The sequence below is a fragment of the Zootoca vivipara genome, chromosome 3 (assembly GCF_965207765.1).
Source record: "Zootoca vivipara chromosome 3, rZooViv2.hap1.1, whole genome shotgun sequence".
NCBI classification, from domain to species: Eukaryota; Metazoa; Chordata; class Lepidosauria; order Squamata; family Lacertidae; genus Zootoca; species Zootoca vivipara.
The window spans coordinates 754,073-772,932 of record NC_142586.1 but is presented as its reverse complement, the minus strand read 5'-3'; the positions used below and the strand labels follow the sequence as shown (position 1 = coordinate 772,932).

Below are 18,860 nucleotides of genomic sequence, written 5' to 3'. Positions count from 1 at the left end.
CTTGAGACTCCCCTGTCTGGAGGACAAAGCTGAGCTATCTCATTCCAGAAAAGAAATTCACTGAAGGAGGAGGTTATTATAGCAGTCCCCAAATATTTAAAAGGTGCCATAAAAAGAATCAAATGTGTGATAATTCCTTTAAGGATGAACAATGGCCTACAACCAATTGCTTATCTGATGTTCTCAGTATTACTAAAGCAACGAACTACATTTTCCAGAAAAAGCATTATATGGCAGAGGTGGTAAGGAGGAGTTAAAACTCTTTTTTTAAAAAAATGGATTAAGTTCTAATAGGGGTAGTTTTTCTACCAGTGGGGGCTCGTGCAGACTGGCCTAACCTTTCCACTGTGTAGGGATGGGAGAATATGCCAATGTCTCAGTTTCTCAGTGTTCAATTGAGTTCTTCATATTTTGCATCCATTTGTGATGATATTTTTTTTAGTGCCCCCAGAATGTTGGCCATCAGGGAGTGTGTGTGTGTGCTTGCACATATACACAACAGAGAGCACAGGAATGAACATAGGATAATTAGGATAGTACCAAGGAGAGAAAACTCTAAATCTGGAGGCCTTTCTGGACACGCAAATCACTGTGTCTAGTTCTGGGCACAACAATTTAAATCTGGAACATGTGCATAAGAGGGCGATCTGTATGATTGAGAGTATGATTGAAGGTTTATGACGAACTGTTGAGTGTGTTTAGCCTGGAAAAGAGGAGAATGAGAGGAGATAGGATAGCCATCCTCAAATATCTCAAGCGCTGTCACATGGAGAAGGGAGCATGCTTGTTTCTTCTGCTCTGGAGGGTAGGACTCAAACCAATGGCTGCAAGTTACAAGGAAGGAGATTCAGACTAAACGCCAGGAACAGCTTTCTGACAGTAATAATAGCTGTTTGACAGTGGAACCTCCTCCCCCAGGAAGCTGTGGACTCTCCTTCCTTGGAGGTTTTCAAGCAGGGGCTGGCTGGCCATCAGTCATGGACGCTTTAGTTGAGATTCTTGCATTGCAGGGGGTTGGACTAGATGACCCTCGGGGTCCCTTCCAGCTCTAAGATTCTATGGTTCACTAGCTGCAGAACTGCTGCAGACTTCCTCATTTGATGCCCTGCAATACAGCTGAGTCAACCGTTCCCCTCCCAGTGATCAACCCTCTTTTGCATTTCTCGTTCCTATTCTGTCATTTGCTAGGATTTGCATTCTTCTGCAAAGAGGTTGCTAGAATCCTGGTTGGTCCCTTCCTCTGTCCTCCGTCCTCCCTCCTTTCAGAATCGCCTTATCTGCCAGTCACAATTTCTGCAGCCAGCCATTTCGATCACTTTTAAAATGGAACCCACGCTGGCCTTGGTAATCATAATGTCATTTACAATTTACCACAAAACACGTTTATTCAGTTAGCAGCACGTCGGAGAAAAGAGAACTCCGTATGAACTCGCTGCTGAAGGCCTAATCTGATTATTTCCTCATGAAAATCCAAGCAGGGGTGCTTGTAAGCGGGGCTGGGAGGGGAGGGGGGGGAAGAGGTCTGCTCACAGCTGACTCTCATAATCAACACAAATAGATCAGTGACACACCATGTCAGGGGCAGCGTCTAATCTGCCCTGCGGCTCTCCTTGGAGAAAAAGGCCAGAGTGGACGGGGCTTAATAAATACTGATTGACCACTGAGTATTGAGGTGACATGTGCTATTTACATTCGAGATGAACAATAACAGTGATAAATTCCAGAAGCCTTCCTTCTAAATGGCTAAAATTAAGTTAAACGGGTTATACGTTTCATGTGCAAAAGTGAGGGGAGGAGAGAATTGGGGTTCGCAAAGATTGGGGTGTGCATGTGCAGCAACAAAAGTCAGAAAAGCCAAGAAGGTGGCGAGTGCATGAGGTAAAATTAATTGTACGTGGAACAGTTTTTTTTTTTATTAAAAAAATACTTATGTGTGGGGCTGTTGTGTTTATGCACCAACACGAGACACTGAGCACCCTGTATGGTGCGATCCTGGCATCAGATGTGCACATGCGTGTGTTACACAGTAGCCTATTGGGTATTCGAGGGCAGCAAAGTGGAAGTTTGTGTGCGCTCTCTTTTTGTACAATCCTTTTCACATTAATTTCTCTCTCTTTTTTTCACAAATTCTAAAATAGGGCTCCACACCAAATTTGTTATTTTATTTAATTTACTTCTTTCCAAACACTCAGGTTGCTTGCAGGGTTTCTGACAAATATTAACTTTGTGTCAATATTTGTCCTTCCTGTCGTGAAATGAGGATTTTCCACCTCATTTCACATTTGAAAAGAAAAATATGCCGTTGGGGTCCTCTTTGCTTAAGAAAAAAAAAAAAACACCCCACACAACTTGCATCCTTTATTTAGAAAATGGACCAAAAGGGAAGTTTTTTTAAGTGGGTTTTTTATAATAATAAAAATGGATGTTTTACTTAAAGGCACGGAGACTTTTTCAGTCCCTCACCAATGCCCTCAAAAGTTCTACATTTAAAATTGAATGAAATACATCAACATTAATGATTTCCCCCTTTAGGTTAGCATCACCATTTCCTTCTACTAATTTCTTCCCCGGTTTATGATAGATTTCACATTGCATACTTGTAAGGAAAAATCCGGGAGCATTTGACTAAAACAAAGAGGTGTCATCAGGTTTCCCTAATATGTATTTTATCAAAGTAAAATAAATGCCAAGCAATGTTGTTTCCATCTGCCTACGTTTGCTAGTCACTTATTTCTAATGCAAATATAAATGCAGCCACCATGTTAAAAGCTAAAAGTGGGGACATAATTAATGGCACACTATTTACTCACTGTAGCCTAGTGGCCCTGGGCAAACTATACAGTACTCCATAAACCATACTCCCCCAGAAGTAAGGATGACAAATAATTCAGTGGACAACATGTTAAGATTCCCGCCACCTCATAAACTACCTTGTGAGAACTTGCCGTATGAGCTTGTGTGAGAGAAGAAGCAAATACTGTAGGGTGTGTGTGTGTGTGTGTGTGTGTGTGTGTGTGTGGAGTAAAGAAGCATCTTGAAGGGGAAAGGTTAAAAATCCCCACCCTTGCCACTGGGTCATGTCATTTCAGAGGATGAAACTTAATTTTTGCACATTTCTTCAATAATCAATTTTTAAAATGTGGTTTCGGGTGTGAGGAATTCAAATCCGCTATTATTTTTTGTGATTGGACAACATTTAGGGTTGGGAAATCTGTTTATTGAAGAAGGACATACTGTAAACTGATTTCAGAAAACCAAAGAACTTTTAATTTTACCTTCTGAAAAATGTCAGGTAATGCTTAACAACAACAACAACAACAACAACAACAACAACAACAGGAGGAGGAGGAGGAGGAGGAGGAGGAGGAAGAAGAAGAAGAAGAAGAAGTACTTGAGAATCATTTTTAATTATTTCTATGCAGTTTTACACACATTCTACCTACCAAGCAAAACTAAATTATAGTAATTTAACCAAAATATCTTTCGAATTCCCAAGTCATGTTACAATTTTTTTTAGCACTCCTCATTTTTGGAATTTCAATGTTCACACTGCCTACCTTCCCTTGCTGTATTGTCCCTCCTGCAGCTAATTGAAGTGAATGGGTGGTCACTGGAATGATGTGAGATGGGTTTGCATGCAATATTTAATTCAGACCTCAGCATTTCAGTATCTCAGTTTAATACCTAGTCACAACCTTCCTCACCACAATGAATTTAAATTCTGTTCGAATTATAGCAATTATTTCTAAATTTTCATAAGGGAGATAAATGGGCATGTATGGAAGCAAATCCAAGACTATATCCAATACGTCCAGACTAAATCTGCATGCAAACCAATGTGCCTGAGGAGCCTGGGGAGAAGGCTCCGTGTCCAGAAGCACACATTCCTCCTAGGAGTGTCACTGAGGTTACAAAAGTGGGACTGGAGTCCCTTCACAAGGCCAAGAAGGCAGAGGTGGGAAGGAGTACTCAGTCTTGGCAGAAACCTCTTATTTGCTGAGAGAAAGAAAAGCTCTCACTATTTGTGGCTTGTATGTTAACATGGGGTAAATGTAGCAGTCTAATGATTATGGCAATGATTTTCAACCAGTGTGCTGTGACACCCTGGGGTGCCTTGAATGATGGCCAGGGGCTCCATGGGCAACGCTGGCCTCTTTCCCTTTCCTCTCCTCCCTCCTCGGATGCCCTCTTGCATCTCTGTCTCCCGAAGGCTTACGCAGCTGTTTGTTGCAGCAGCCCTGGCTACAAGCTCCCCAGGTGAATGGTGCCTCTGGGGCTGGCCAGGGGGTGCTGGTTGCCAGCAGCAGGGGCAGCCTTGGAGTAAGCAAGCAAGCGGCTGAGGGAACCCAGCCAGCCAGTCCACCAGCCCTTGCTGTTGGGAATGGACAGACTAGTGGGAGGCTGGGCAGGCAGGCAGGCAGGCACTGTGCTGGCCTTTCTTGTGCTTGCTGTGTGCAAGGCCTGCCTGGGAGCTGAGTGCCTGCTGCTGTGTCCCAAGGTAAGGTACTGGCCTCAAGTTCACCATTGGCCAGTCTCCGCTGGGCCACTAAAGCTGGGGGTATCCACTTCCCTCTGTGGGGCAGTGTGAGGAGGCACCTCTCTTTGGGGGGGGCAGTTCAGAGACTAGGGGCAGCAGCAGGGGCTGCCCAGAGGACTCCCAATGAGAGAGGAGAGCCCGAGGGAACATGGGCGTACCCAGCGAGGGGCAGGGGGGCAGCTGCCTCCCCCAGAAGCAAAAAATAAATAAAAATTAAATGGTTATAAAGTGATGAACTGAAACAAAATTAGGTAGGGCGATGGCGAATAATCAGTTGTTTACCACACTGAAATGGTGTAAAAACCGAGAAGTATCTAGAGCCAACTAGCAACTAGTAGAGGAATCTATGTCAGCCAGCCATTGGGATTCACCTTCATTGATAGTGCGGGCTCTAGCAGAGAGAAGAGGGACTCTTCTAGAGGGGCCTAGTGATTTCCGCGTCACTAAACTGAGCCGCCCGCCGCTAAACTGAGCCGCCCGCTATTAGTTTACCTTCTTATGTACATTTAGAAGACATTGAGGCTGCCTACATGAATATAAGAAACTGGTTCCAAAAAGGTAAGTTAAGAAATTTCTGTAGGAAATTAAATTTTAAAGGGTAAAGACCTGGGTCAGAAGTGCAATGGGAGAGGACAGACTGACTGGGTTGTGTTTGAGGAGCGTCCATTGGAAATTCTTCAAGGAAAATCAGGACTGGATTGAAATGAAAGTTTTGAACAAGTTTTCTTCAAACCCAAGAAAAATGATTTTAGTATAAGACATGTAACTAGAATAAAAAGCAAATAATTGTAATAACTACTGTAATAAAGCACTGCTATAATTATATATAATTTTCTTAAAATTGTGGTTTCATTCGCCTTTTCCGTGCTGAAATGTCAGAACCTGAACGACCATGGCTCCCCCCCCCTAGTTTTGATCCTGGGTACTCCCCTGCGAGGGAATACTCCACAAGGGAAGGTGTTCCAAAAAGGAGTGAGGGGCTGCCAGCTCTGCAGGCAAGGGGTGACCCAACTGGGCTCCTGACCCCCACAGGGGTGCTGCAGAAAGAATGGAGTTGGTCAAGGGAGCTGTGGACTCAAAAAGGTTGAAAACCTCTGGATTCTGGGATTAAAATTCCTATTACACACAGGAGCAAGTCTCCACTCTTGGAATTTTCTTTCCACTTCATTTTGCTTTCTGGCTGGTCTTATTTCAACAGTAGTAATTGCTTTGCTTAGCCTGCAAGTGACGTGTCTATAAGAAACTTGGGAAGTTGAATTATATTGGGTCAGACCATTGGCCCTTTCACTTGGTCCTCTCTAAACGGACTAGAATTGGCCCTCCAGGGTTTGGGGCACAGATCTTTCCCAGCTGTACCAGGAAATGCCAGGGATTGAACCTGGAGCCTTTGCATGCAAAGCAGATGTTCTACCACTGAGCTACAGCCCCTGCCCAGCTTTATACTCCCCTATTTGGAACCAACATTATACCCTCCATTCCCCAACTGCACCTTGTCTCCCTCTTTGTTTTCTGCTGGTGGAACATCTCACCACCTGGCAATTGTTGGGCTCCTTCTGATGGTACATGTAAATAGGAGAAGGAAAACTTGCCTTTGCGCTGGCATTTAAGGAATCCCACATACAGTTGTACCTTGGTTCTCGAACGGAATGCATTCTGGAAGTCCGTTCGATTTCTGAAACATTCAAAAACCAAGGTGCGGCTTCCAACTGGCTGCAGGAGCTTCCTGCACTCAATCAGAAGCCATGTCGGACGTTCGGCTTCCAAAAAACGTTTGCAAACCGGAACACTCACTTCCGTGTTTGCAGTGTTCGGGAGCCAAAACATTCAAGTCACAAGGCGTTCGAGAACCAAGGTATGACTGTATCTCCCTTTCCCTGCTGCTTTCTTTCCCTGGTGTGTGTTGCCTTATACAGATTGTAGGGCCTGAGTTTTAATTTTTTTGTTTTACGTACCGTTCTTATAGGCACCCTAGAAACACAAAATCAATTGCCACAAATAACCAGTTAGAATCTGTTACAGGAGAAGAGATATGCCTGTACAATGGAACCTCGGTTTATGAACACCTCGGTTTATGAATTTTCGGTTTACGAACGCCGTGGACCCATCTGGAACGGATTAATTCACTTTCCATTACTTTCAATGGGAAAGTTCGCTTCAGTTTATGAACAGACTTCCGGAATCAATTACACCCATGCTTCGGGTTAAGTACGCTTCAGGTTGAGTACTCCGCGGACCCGTTTGGAACAGATTAATCCACTTTCCATTACTTTCAATGGGAAAGTTCGCTTCAGTTTATGAACAGACTTCCGGAACCAATTGTGTTCATAAACCGAGGTACCACTGTATTTGGAATGAAAGCTGTTGACTATCAAAAGACATCCAGCAGCAGAAGGCAATGGAAAGGGATTTAAAGGTAGGAACAGTGGTACCTCGGATTATAAACACTTCGGGTTATAGACTCTGTAACTCGGAAGTAGTACCTCGGGTTAAGAACTTTGCTTCAGGATGAGAACAGAAATCGCATGCCAGCAGTGCAGCGGCAGCGGGAGGCCCCATAGCTAAAGTGGTACCTCAGGTTAAGAACGGTTTCAAGTTAAGAACGGACCTCCGGAATGAATTAAGTTCATAACCAGAAATACCACTGTATCTGGGTGATAAAAGTTGCAACTCATCTGGAAAGGTCAGGGGTGGGGGAGGGGTGAAGGAAGGGATAGGATGGCCTATAATAAAGCACTGTAATTATCAATGCCTGTTGATCGCCCACCTTAAAATAAATACAGTGGTACCTCGGTTTATGAACACAATTGGTTCCGGAAGTCTGTTCATAAACTGAAGCATTCATAAACTGAAGCGAACTTTCCCATTGAAAGTAATGGAAAGTGAATTAATTCGTTCCAGATGGTTCTGCGGCGTTCGTAAACCGAAAATTTGTAAACCGAGGTGTTCGTAAACCGAAGTTCCACTGTGAAGAGAGATCAGGGTATTGTCCTCACACACAAAAAGATAGGAGGGATAAATAAAACGGCTCCACTCTACAATGATATCAGTGGCATTTGTGTATGCGGGAGACCAAGAAAGCTGCCTGCAGATTTTCTTATGGTGTTCTAGTATAATACTCCAACTTCCAGCCCTGGCAACCATCCGCGTGTGCTCTGTGGACCACCAGCATTAAAATGTCAGTCAGAGAATTGATAGGTGTGACATGACAAGATGAATAATGGGTGGGGCCTGAGAGGGGGTACGGCAAATATGGGTCTATGTGAGAGCATACCAAGCTGCGGCAGAATATGTGGGATGAATGTGACACAATTTACTGGGAGGCAGAGATATGAGCTCCACCGCTTAGTTAGCTCCACCACTTAGTTTGAATAAACCTATACTGCAAGTATTTGCTCTCTCTGTTTCACAAATTAAAGCACTTACATAATATCATAATCATTTTGTTAAACCTGCAGCCCTATTAAAAACACGTGCGGCAACGCAACTGGTCCTTACCGATTTCACAGCAAATAACACAGCTCTCCGCTGTGAAAACAGCAGTCTTTATCTTCTCTGCACTATATGCTTTTAAGGGCCTATTTCCTCGTGGGTTATTTCTGTATTAGCTGAACGTACGAGCCCACAGGCCTATTTCTACATGCAAACACACAACTGCCCCCAGTCCTTTCTGACTATTGACCCTATACAAGAGAAAGCAAAAACAGCATTCTTTTCAAACACAATACCAACCCTTGGCTTTCCTGCCATGGCACGATAAACACATCACAATTTTCCTTTCCTCTTTTCTTTTTTTCAGAATGAAGCTCTGGTTTCATTGGATGCCAGATCTGAAAAGAAATGTGGGTTGTGCCAAGCGCTGCTCTGAGCTGTGGATATAATGGGATTTGAATGGGAAGCCCCGGACACAATAAATCTGTGCCATATGTGACCATTTCCTGTGTCAGTTCCTTTCTCATAACCAGTGGACTCCCCCCGCCCCGACGTCATTCCCTTTCTTTCCCTTTCATGACCCCACACCAGGACTCTGAAATCTTTCATGGCTGCTTCTCCGCCTGGGGCGCTTCCACAGCAGTTGCATAAATAAATGAAATTGACAGCAAACATCATAACAGTTAGCAGGAGTGTGTACCCACCACAAGTGCCTTGTCCTGCTTTGCAAGAGAAATGGAAGAGGAAAGGGCTCATTATTGGGGGGGGGGGAGTATGTCCTTTGACAAGCGAAGGGGTGGGGGAATAGTAAAATAAACATGCTAAGACTATTGTTGTCAAAGTATTTTGCTTCATTTAGTTACAAATTTGGTTCTTCATCCTTCTTCTGTCCCTTTTCCATTACCACATTCCAAAAGGGGTAACTTTGCAGTGGAGTGGTTTCAAAAATAAAACTCCCAGGTTTCAAAAATCTCGCCTTATTTCAGGTCAGGCCTATTTCAGTTTGAGTCCTAGCTCAAACTCGGCTCACCCCCCTAACCACCTCCCAAGAAAGAAAAAAAGAAAAAAGAAAAAGCTACCTTTGAGAAGGCTAGGGAAAAGGAACTGGTGGCGAGGAAGGCTTGCTAGATACAGGAGGAGGAGCTTCCCAGCCTCTTCTTAACATGAAATGACACCGATGAGCAAGTTCTGGGGCATCATTTCCTCCTGGGGAGCAAAGGATTCATAGTTTTATTTGCCTCCCAAACTGAATAGGGAAGCAGAAGGAGCTATAGCTCCAAGACTACTGGCAGAAAAATTAGGTAGAGTGAGACAACCAATTTAGAAAGCTGATGCCGAGGAGCTGTGAACTCTGGGAAGGTGCTTCTGGACAGAGCTATGAGTGCCACACAGCCTTTCATGTGCCCCTTAAACTAGTTTGCTGCCCTCTGGTGCCCCATGGTCTGTGTTGCCATGTGCCTGCCATCTTGTTCTTTGCCTCAGGTGGCAAAATGCCTTGGGCCAAGCCTTGCTCAGCAGCGTCATTTCCAGTTAAGGAAAGGCCACAGAGTGTCTGCCAGGGGAGAGTGTGTATGCTTCATGCATTTTTCACAAGCATGGCCTGGAGAGAGAAAGCACACTTTTGGTTCCAAACATTTGCAAGAAAAGCTAAAAAAAACCAACCCCAAAACAAGCTTGCATTTTGAGATGAGCCAAGGGGTGTTGTCCCATCACTAATAAATTATCCTGTTCTTTTGCAAAAACAAAGTCTGGAAATCAAATGATTATTCCAAAATAGAAACATTCCATTATGTCATTTATGATCGTTTCCCAGTTAAAACAGTTTTGGGCCTCATGAATAAGAACTCAGGCATGTATAATGTAGAATTCCCACAAAACTCATTGAAATTTAAACTGTTCATTAGGGATGGTCCAAAATCAATATTCCCGATCTACGTGTCTAGAGAGTGTTCTGAGGAAACATCCTGAACCGAACACCAATCTGTGCACGTAGTGTTCGTAGAGAATTGACTAAATTCTAAATATAATAAATCATTACTTTTAATTTTCCAAATTGGGATCAAGCTGCAGTGTATTATTCTACCGGTGACATTTCTCAAGCAACACTTGCCTCCTGTGGGAGCAAGTTCCATAGTTTAACAATGTGCTGCAGAAAGGAAGTATCTGTCCTGAATCTTCCAGCACTGCTCCTTTTTTGGACCTTTTGTAACTCAGCAATATCCTTTTGAAATGAGGTGACCAGAACTATACATAGCATTCTAAATACAGCTGCACCATAGATTTGTATAACAGCATTGTGATATCAGTGGTTTTATTTGCAATTTGGGTGTGTGGGGTGTTAGAGGATGGGCAGTACCTCTGGTGGGGGGCACATCATGCCCCTTCTGGGGTAGTTTGACCACCTTTGGCCACCTCCCTGCACTTAGCTCTCACCTCTGGCTCCTAGAAGTTGACAGTGGCCGCACCCAGGAATGGCTTCAACCAGCTGGTTAAACCAGCTGAGGGTAGCCAATGGGTCTCAAACCTTCAGTGAGTTAGGGACTTCCTCTGCAGGTGAAGAGAGGCTCCGGTATTTTGAGCAGACAAGGTTTATACTGTAGTGAGTCCAATGGTCAAGAAGGTGGTTTCTGCACATGCTGTAGATGGAAGTGAGGGGCAGATGGGGCTTGTCCACCTGGAAAGGTACGTCCAACAGGTAGATTGTGATCTACCGGTAGATCACTGGATGTCTGTGGTAGATCACTGGTAGATCACTGGCTCCCCCCCAAAGAAGCTCAACAACTTTGGCTCCCTTAATAAAAGCTCAACATTTTTGCCCTGCACCCCAAAGAAATGGGGCTTTCTTCCCCCTAAAGAAAGCCTTTGACAAAAAAAGCCTTTGACAACTTTGACACGAACCCCTAAAAAATGGGCCTTCCTCCTTCCTGAAAAAAGCTCAACAATTTTGACCTGAACACCCCAAAAAGGGGTAGATCACCGCCAGTTTTAAACTCTGTGAGTAGATCACAGTCTCTTGGGAGTTGGCCACCCCTGATCTAGGAGAAGGACAACTCTGATCCTAAACATCTGCTTCCTTGCAGGAAATCTTCAGAAGAAGAAACCCTACACAAATCCAAAGTGGAGTTTCTAAACAGCTGGATAGTGGCTTATACACCTCCTTCTGGCAACTCCTGCAGCCAAGCTGCTGCCAAATATATTGCACTGCTTTCCTTTGGACCACCTCAGTGAGGCTGGGGGGGGGGGTTCTGTCATCCTGGCAGCCCAGGACCTCCATACACACTGCCCAGGCTTCAGCTCCAGGGAGCTGAACTTTGGTGCTGCAATCACAGTGGTTTGACTTAATCCCTGGAGGCACACTCCATTGTCTCTCAAAACAGACAGAGGCCAACGACAACCATATTGTCAATTCCATTCCTAATGATCCCTAGCATGGAATTTGCCTTTTTCACAGCTGCTGCACATTGGGTCAACAACTTCACTGAGCTATATACTATGACCCCAAAGTCTTCTTCCTGGTCCATCACCATCAGTTCAGACCCCATGAATATATGCGTGGGATTAAGGGTTTTGTTGTTGCAACTTGTTTATGTTGAATTGCATTTGCCATTTTACTGCCAAGTCACTCAGTTCGGAGAGATCCTTTTGTAGTTCTTCACCCTCTCGTTGTTTTAACGACCCTGAACAATTTCATATCACCAGCAAACTTTGCTACCTCACTGCTCACTCCTAATTCTAGATTGTTTATGAACAAGTTAAAAAGCACAGGTCCCAATACTGATCCTTGAGGGTGGGGGGTGGGGGCCTCCACTTTCTACATCTCTCCATTCAGAGAACTGTCAGTTTATTCCCACTCTTTATTTCCTACAACCTAACCAGTTCATGATCCACAATAGGACCTCTCATCTTACTTCTTGACTGTCAAGCTTACTCAGGAGTCTTGAGTGAGATATTTGTCAAAACCTTTTTGAAAATCTAAGTATGTTTTACCAGCTGGATCACCTCTATGCTTGTTGACATGCTCAAAGAACTCTAATAGGTTCGTGAGACAAGACTTGACCTTGCAGAAGCCATGCTGGTTCTGCTGCAGTAAGTCTTGTTCTTCTATATGTTTGGTTATTTTATCTTTAACAATAAGATCTACGGGTATAGGGCAGTATACATTATTATTATTATTATTATTATTATTATTATTATTATTATTATTATTATTACAGTATTATTATTATTACTATTACTACTACTTTCCCCAAGTTTTTCTACCACAGATGCCAAGCTAACCAATTTTCAGATTCCCCTGAGTCTCTTTTTAACAACTACGGCAGTGTTATATTGGCTATTTCCCAGTCCTCAGGTACCGAGGCTGATTTGAGAAGTCTCAGGTAGATGTCATGTGGACCTGGATGTTTGTCAGTTTTTATTTTGCCTGTTAGACCTATAACTTGCCCCATCTGGCTCATGAGAATTGAACTACAAACTCCATCATCCCTGGCGGGAAAAACATAATTTACACATTTCCGGACCCAGATCTGAAGTGGGGGAGAATTACAGGACTTAAAGGAGTGCTCAGATTACAAAATTCCATGACACTGTGGTTACATTGATGAATGTGCAATAGGAAGTGCATTGGCAAGGAAAGGCATTTATTTCATAGGAGCTGAAAGGAAGGCCCCATCTCTTGTCACCTTCTGGAGCGGCAGTCCCTACACCGCTAAAGTTCAGTATGCTCACATCTGATGCCCAGCACATGCAATTCTCTGGCAGAGAGAGATGCAGCCCCCACCCTTATCCCTTGGCTGCCTGTCTGCTCTTCTCAGCACAGAGCAGCCTGCTCTGCATATGTGATTTGCTTCACCATATTGCATATCAGGAGCTGGCTGAACATTCAGGTGAAGTCTTTAAAACATGCCCAACTTGGCAAGTCTGAGTCAAGCCTCCCGCGCCTGACGTTTTAGTGGACCACAAACTGAAATTGCAATGTACAGCTGGCCCTGTCTGCTCTTTTTTCCTGCATCCAGACCTTTCAGCCAGACTCAGCATGGGGGTGATTTCCTGGCAACACAGAGACATTTCTCTTCTCTGATGCACAAAACCAGGTTTGAAAGCGGGCTGGTGCTTCTGGTGACCTTCTGCCATGCGAGATGAATCATCTGAACTGGAACTCTATTCTTTGCTGACCCAGATTTCAAAGACAGCTCTACACATCATGATGGCTGTAGGAAACGCTCCTGGGATACTAATATTTCCCGCAGCACACACATAAAAGGTGGATGCCATACGCAAGGCAGGCACTCATGTCTAATAGTGGAAGTGTTGATTTGCAGATATGAAAACCTCAGCCTGTGCTAAGGAAGGTCCAGATCCCTTTGAATTCAGGTCCAGCCTGAAGTGGGATTTGCTCCCACCGCTAGTTCTTACCTTTCTAGTTCTTACCTTTAATCCACATTCAGTTTGGGAGGCATAGAAAGCTACAAAAACAGTGCTTCCCAGCAGGAAATGCTATTTCTAGCCATGCTCAAGAGGTTTGTTTCCAGTTGAGGAGATACTGGGGAAAGTGTCTCCTCTCTGTAGTAAGACCTCCTAGCTTGGCCACCCCACCACAACTAAACAGCTGAGAGTTCCTCAGAAATATGATGGTAATGTAGTACTATTAAATGTAGAAATATTAATACTAATTAAGAACAGGTTTTGAGGTGAGCCAAAGGAAGGTGAGTAGTACTCAGTCCTAGAGCATCTGCTTTGCATGCAGAAGGTCTGGGGTTCAATTCCTGGTCTCTCCAGGTAGGGATAAGAATATCCCCGCCTGAAATCATGGAGTCAGCTTAGGCAACACCAATGGTCAGACTCAGTGTAAGGCAGGCATAGGCAACCTTGGCTCTCCAGACGTTTTGGAACTACAACTCCCATCAGCCCTAGCTAACGGAGCCAGTGGTAAGGGATGATGGGAATTGTAGTCTCAAAACCTCTGGAGGGCCGATTTTGCCTATGCCTGATTAAGATCTTGCTGTCTAGTTAACGTATGGTATACATGTTTACTGAGAAGTAAGCCCTCTTGTGTTTAACAGGACTTACTCCCAGGCACAAGTGGGTACAAGATGACAACCTAGTCTGTCATCTGACCACTGGCCCTGTTAGCTAGGGATCATGGGAGTTGTAGTTCCAAAACATCTGGAGAGCCAAGGTTGCCTATGCCTGGTATAAGGCAACTCCCCATGTTAATCGTTCTGTGAATGAAGTGTGATCTCACAGTGCTGGTGGGGGAGTGGCCAATGAGACTGGACCAATTGTGTGCTGGTACTGGTGGGGTTTCTACCCATTTGCTACCATATGGCAACCAGGTGCAAAAGAGCCATCTCATTGGACCCAGCCATGTGGCTGCTTTGCTCACCCCTTCATTTTGCAGCTGTGCAAGAAGGAAGCAATTCTGGCATCAGAGTGGATGCATGTAAAGGGAACATGAGTTGCTCTTACAGTCCTAGTTATAAATGGAATGTTCTGTTTGGTAGAATAATGACTTGGCTAGAAAGTCAGAAGTAGAGCCAGGTCTGCTCCCCCCCCTCCCCCGCTGCCGCCACCAGTTGAAGGAACTCTGTGGGGGAAGACTCAGCGCAAAGAAGCTTATATAGCAATTTCCTGTGATTAGTTATATTATCTGTCTTCAGAATCCTGCCTGCATGTTCTCACCCTCCAAGGAAGTGTGTTAATACATTTTAAAAAATGCTGAGTGTTCTTCCTCCCCAGAGCACTTATATTCCAAAGTTCCTCCCCACCACGGCATCAGAATGCTGAGTTTGAAGAGAATGGTGCTTCCTTTCCCACCTAATTCACACTAGCATGCAAAACCAGGCTTATTTCAGTCCTCCTCTCCTTCAAACAAGGATCTCCATAATAATAATAATATAATAATAATTTATTATTTATACCCCGCCCATCTGGCTGGGTTTCCCCAGCCACTCTGGGCGGCTTCCAACAGAAACATTAAAATACACTAATTTCTTAAACATTAAAAGCTTTCCTAAACAGGGCTGCCTTCAGATGTCTTCTAAAAATCTGGTAGCTGTTTTCCTTTTTGACATCTGATGGGAGGGCGTTCCACAGGGCGGGCGCCACCACCGAGAAGGCCCTCTGCCTGGTTCCCTGCAACTTGGCTTCTCGCAATGAGGGAACCGTCAGAAGGCCCTCGGAGCTGGACCTCAGCGTCCGGGCAGAACGATGGGGGTGGAGACGGTCCTTTAGGTATACTGGGCCATCCACCATCAATTCCAGCATGGATTCACCTCTAGCTTGTACATCTTTTCTAGTGTTTTATGAACCCCTAGAGCTGCTCCTGGTTCAGATTAAAACACATGTTGATCACACATCATCCCAAGTCTTTCTCTCCCCCCCCCCACTTAAAAAAACAAACAAATTTATATTAAGTAGAGTAATCAAAATAGAGCAAAACGAAGAGCCAGGGGGTGAGTTGCTATTATAGATGCTACATGGCTGGATATTACATCAGAACATGAAGAGGTTCGTTCTAAAGTCAGACTAGAAAATACGACTGTTGTTCTGGCAAGAACAGAAAGCGTAAGTACTAGTAGATATCAGTATATAATCAATACCAAATAACCTGTGAGCCATGAGCCTGCTTCCGAATATATGTCAAAAACATCCACCATGTGGCAATGCAGTCCATTGGCTTGGCAGTGCCTCCTGAAACCTGCACCAAATGAGTCAACTTTCCTGAAATTGAGATGTGTACAGTAGGTAAAGATGTACAGAAACCAAACGTGAAGGGAAAAGTGCTTGGTCAATCTAGCAGCAACCAATTAATATACGAGTTTTACAAACTAGTTCTGCACTGACCTCTTTGAATATTGATAATAAACATAGCCCGGCATCAAGATGTCTACAATCCCAAGCTTTTTTTTATTATTTGTCTCATGACTGGACAACCTTTCTCAAAGCTTGGTAAGGCACTAGGTTTGGGGAAGGTGGTGTGGGGCCCTCACAGGGTCCCAGAATCCTCTCACCTCCTTCTCAAAGCCTAGTTGTTGCTTTCCCAGCTTTGGGGCCCTGCCAGAACTTTGAATAATAATAATAATAATAATAATAATAATAATAATTTATTTATACCCTGCCCATCTGGCTGGGTTTCCCCAGCCACTCTGGGCGGCTTCCAACAGAAAAATGAAATAAAATAATCTATTAAACATTAAAAGCCTCCCTAAACAGGGCTGCCTTCAGATGTCTTCTAAAAATCTGGTAGCTGTTTTTCTCTTTGACATCTGATGGGAGGGCGTTCCACAGGGCGGGCGCCACCACCAAGAAGGCCCTCTGCCTGGTGTCCTGCAACTTGGCTTCTCGCAACGAGGGAACCACCAGAAGGCCCTACGTACTGGAACCTCCTTTCCAAACCCCACACCTCTCGTACCCAGCTTTAGGAAGGCAGTACAAGGGTTTGGGTGGGGAGCGTCAAATTTTGGCCTCACACAAGGCACCATATTGCCCCAGTCTACCACTGTTCTTCCTTCAGTTGTGTATTGGGGGGCATCTTTGTCCTTAACAGTAATAACAGAACAGAAGCAAGGCCCTTTGGCATTCCCTCACCATCCGCCCCCCCCCCCCTTAGATGCATGCTGGATGACTGAGCAGAGGTCAGATGTCTCCAGTCCCCTCCCAGAAGGTTTATAATGGAGTGAGCTGCTACCTTTCATCCTCTCTCATAATTTCATAAGGCAGAATTCCCCATCCCTCAGGCAAGCAGTCAGCCTGCCACTCTGTATTCATTCAAATTACACTGAAGCCTGCACTACATGCAACCATGGTCTGAGCACACGCAGGCCCTCAGTCCAGAGGTATAATGCTGCCTCTAGAGAGAGAAAATATATAGTTCTTGGGAAACGTTTTGCTTCTGGCAGCCGGAAGATTAGAAAGATAGGGTGGGGAGGCAAATAGAAAAGATAATGATTCCATATTTGCTGGGGAAATGGCAAGTGCAATTAGAATTGCCATCTGAGTTGTGATCAAAATTCTGATTAATTGCTTACTGCTGTTTCACAGAGAAGAAATTAGTGCGTATCTAATTGGTTTTACTGGCACGTACCCTCTGCCTTACTCCCCCAAATTTAAATGTACGAAATTCTGCGCTGGGAGTAGGGTGGTTGAGGAAGGAAACCTACTCTGAAGGCTAGCTTCTGAGCTTTTGTGTATGTTCATGCATCTATCTCACTTCATATTTTCTGGCATATGTGCTAAGGCTGCGTCGAGGCTTCATCAAACTCATTGTTAAATATCAGGAGATCAACAGCTGTGGTCTTTCCTGGAAAAAATGTGACCTGGCCACAATTATGTGTGTCCTGACTGTTCAGAAGCTAATTTAGTGCATAATGGACTACTAAGTGGAGCAATTAAGGAGGAGTCTGCTGGTGTCTGCTCAGAAGTCCCATTAAGTTCAATGGAGCTTATTCCTAGGTAAGTGGGTATGGGATTGCAGCACCGATCGCCAGTTTGCTTCTGGGCACCTTTCAGAGTGCTGCCCTTAGTCTTCAAGATATCTGGAAGACTTTCAGCTCCCACATCCACCTGCCCAACCATCAGGGTCATTCTTCAAAGGCCCTGCTCAAGGAACGGGGCCTTTTCATCTGTTGTGCCTTGCCTTGGGACCACTCTTCATTCACCATGCTAACTTTTCGTTGATCTTCAGAAAGAAGCAAGATGCTGCTTTCTTTCCTGATTTATTGTGACAATTGTATGTATTTTATAGTTTGCTATCCAATGTATCATTCTTATCAAGAGGAGGAAACGAATATTGTAAATACATAAATAAAATAATTTTGATTTTCATGCTGAAGATTGCTCTCAGGGATCATGTTGTTGTTTTTTACAACAGTGAAAATGAATAATATACAGTGGTACCTTAGGTTACAAACACTTTGGGTTACAGACTCCGCTAACCCGGAAGTAGTACCTCGGGTTAAGAACTTTACCTCAGGATGAGAACAGAAATCGCGCAGTGGCGGCAGGGCGGCAGCAGGAGGCCCATTAGCTAAAGTGGTACCTCAGGTTAAGAATTGTTTCAGGTTAAGAAAGGACCTCCAGAATGAATTAAGTTCGTAACCAGAGGTACCACTGTATATGATTATTTTCACTGTATATTTTAAAGAATATCTGAAGGTGTACCTCCTCATCCATATTCTGGTGCAGTTTGTTACACCTAATTGCCTTTTAACCACTAGAGTAGAACTGCAGAGAGTGTAATAAAATACTCGGTGAAATGCTAAAATTACCTTCAATAATTTTTGGGCTCCATAAGGTTTTACCTACCCCATTAGATATAACTAAATTAACTTCAGCGCATATTTTTTCATGATTACCAGGAAAGGGGAGAATGAATTAAAGCATCCTGATAATATAGTATGTTCTTCCTTTTGCTCTTGTCCTCTAGTGAATAAATTGTTAAGCTAATTTGTTTTGGATTCATGATAGCATGCTCTCTGATAAGGGTGGAAAAATATATATTCAGAATTCTGCTCTTATAATTTAGATGTGTTTTCATAGTAGTCAGATTATTTGTTTCCAGTTCCCACTACTTGATCAATGTTCTCTGATCAGTCTGTAATTACCTTTGTTTCTCTCTCCCCCCTCACCCCACTCTCTTATCTTTCTAATCTTCTATCTGTATCTTTCCCCTTCCAGACAGCCTTATTAAATTCAGATACCTCCTTAAGAGGCTGCCTTGTCTGACTGCTTGCTGCCTTGGAGTGAAAGGAATGGCACAATTTCCCACAGATTACTCATCCCACTAGTGTCTTCTGCTGGAAATGAACTAACTTTCCCACCTCGTTCTCCCTTAACTAAATGCAGTGCTGTCAAACGCAGCCGCTTGCTTTGAACCACTGAGAGGGAAATCAAG

The 18,860-nt window shown here is 44.1% G+C and overlaps 1 protein-coding gene across 6 annotated transcripts in view; it reads right to left on the bottom strand.

Annotated features, from left to right (window-relative positions):
- Positions 1-18,860, bottom strand: part of PKHD1 (PKHD1 ciliary IPT domain containing fibrocystin/polyductin) — a 261,509-nt gene that overhangs the window by 33,706 nt on the left and 208,943 nt on the right. Inside the window, exons 56-57 of one of the 6 annotated variants that reach the window (XM_088665480.1) lie at positions 9,150-9,172; positions 9,046-9,118 (exon numbers count right to left, since the gene is read on the bottom strand). The exons of the other annotated variants lie outside the window; for them this stretch is intronic. Of the exons in view, the coding sequence (XP_088521606.1) occupies positions 9,046-9,118; positions 9,150-9,172 (96 nt within the window). The remainder of the gene's footprint in view (positions 1-9,045; positions 9,119-9,149; positions 9,173-18,860) is intronic. 6 annotated transcript variants of the gene reach the window in all.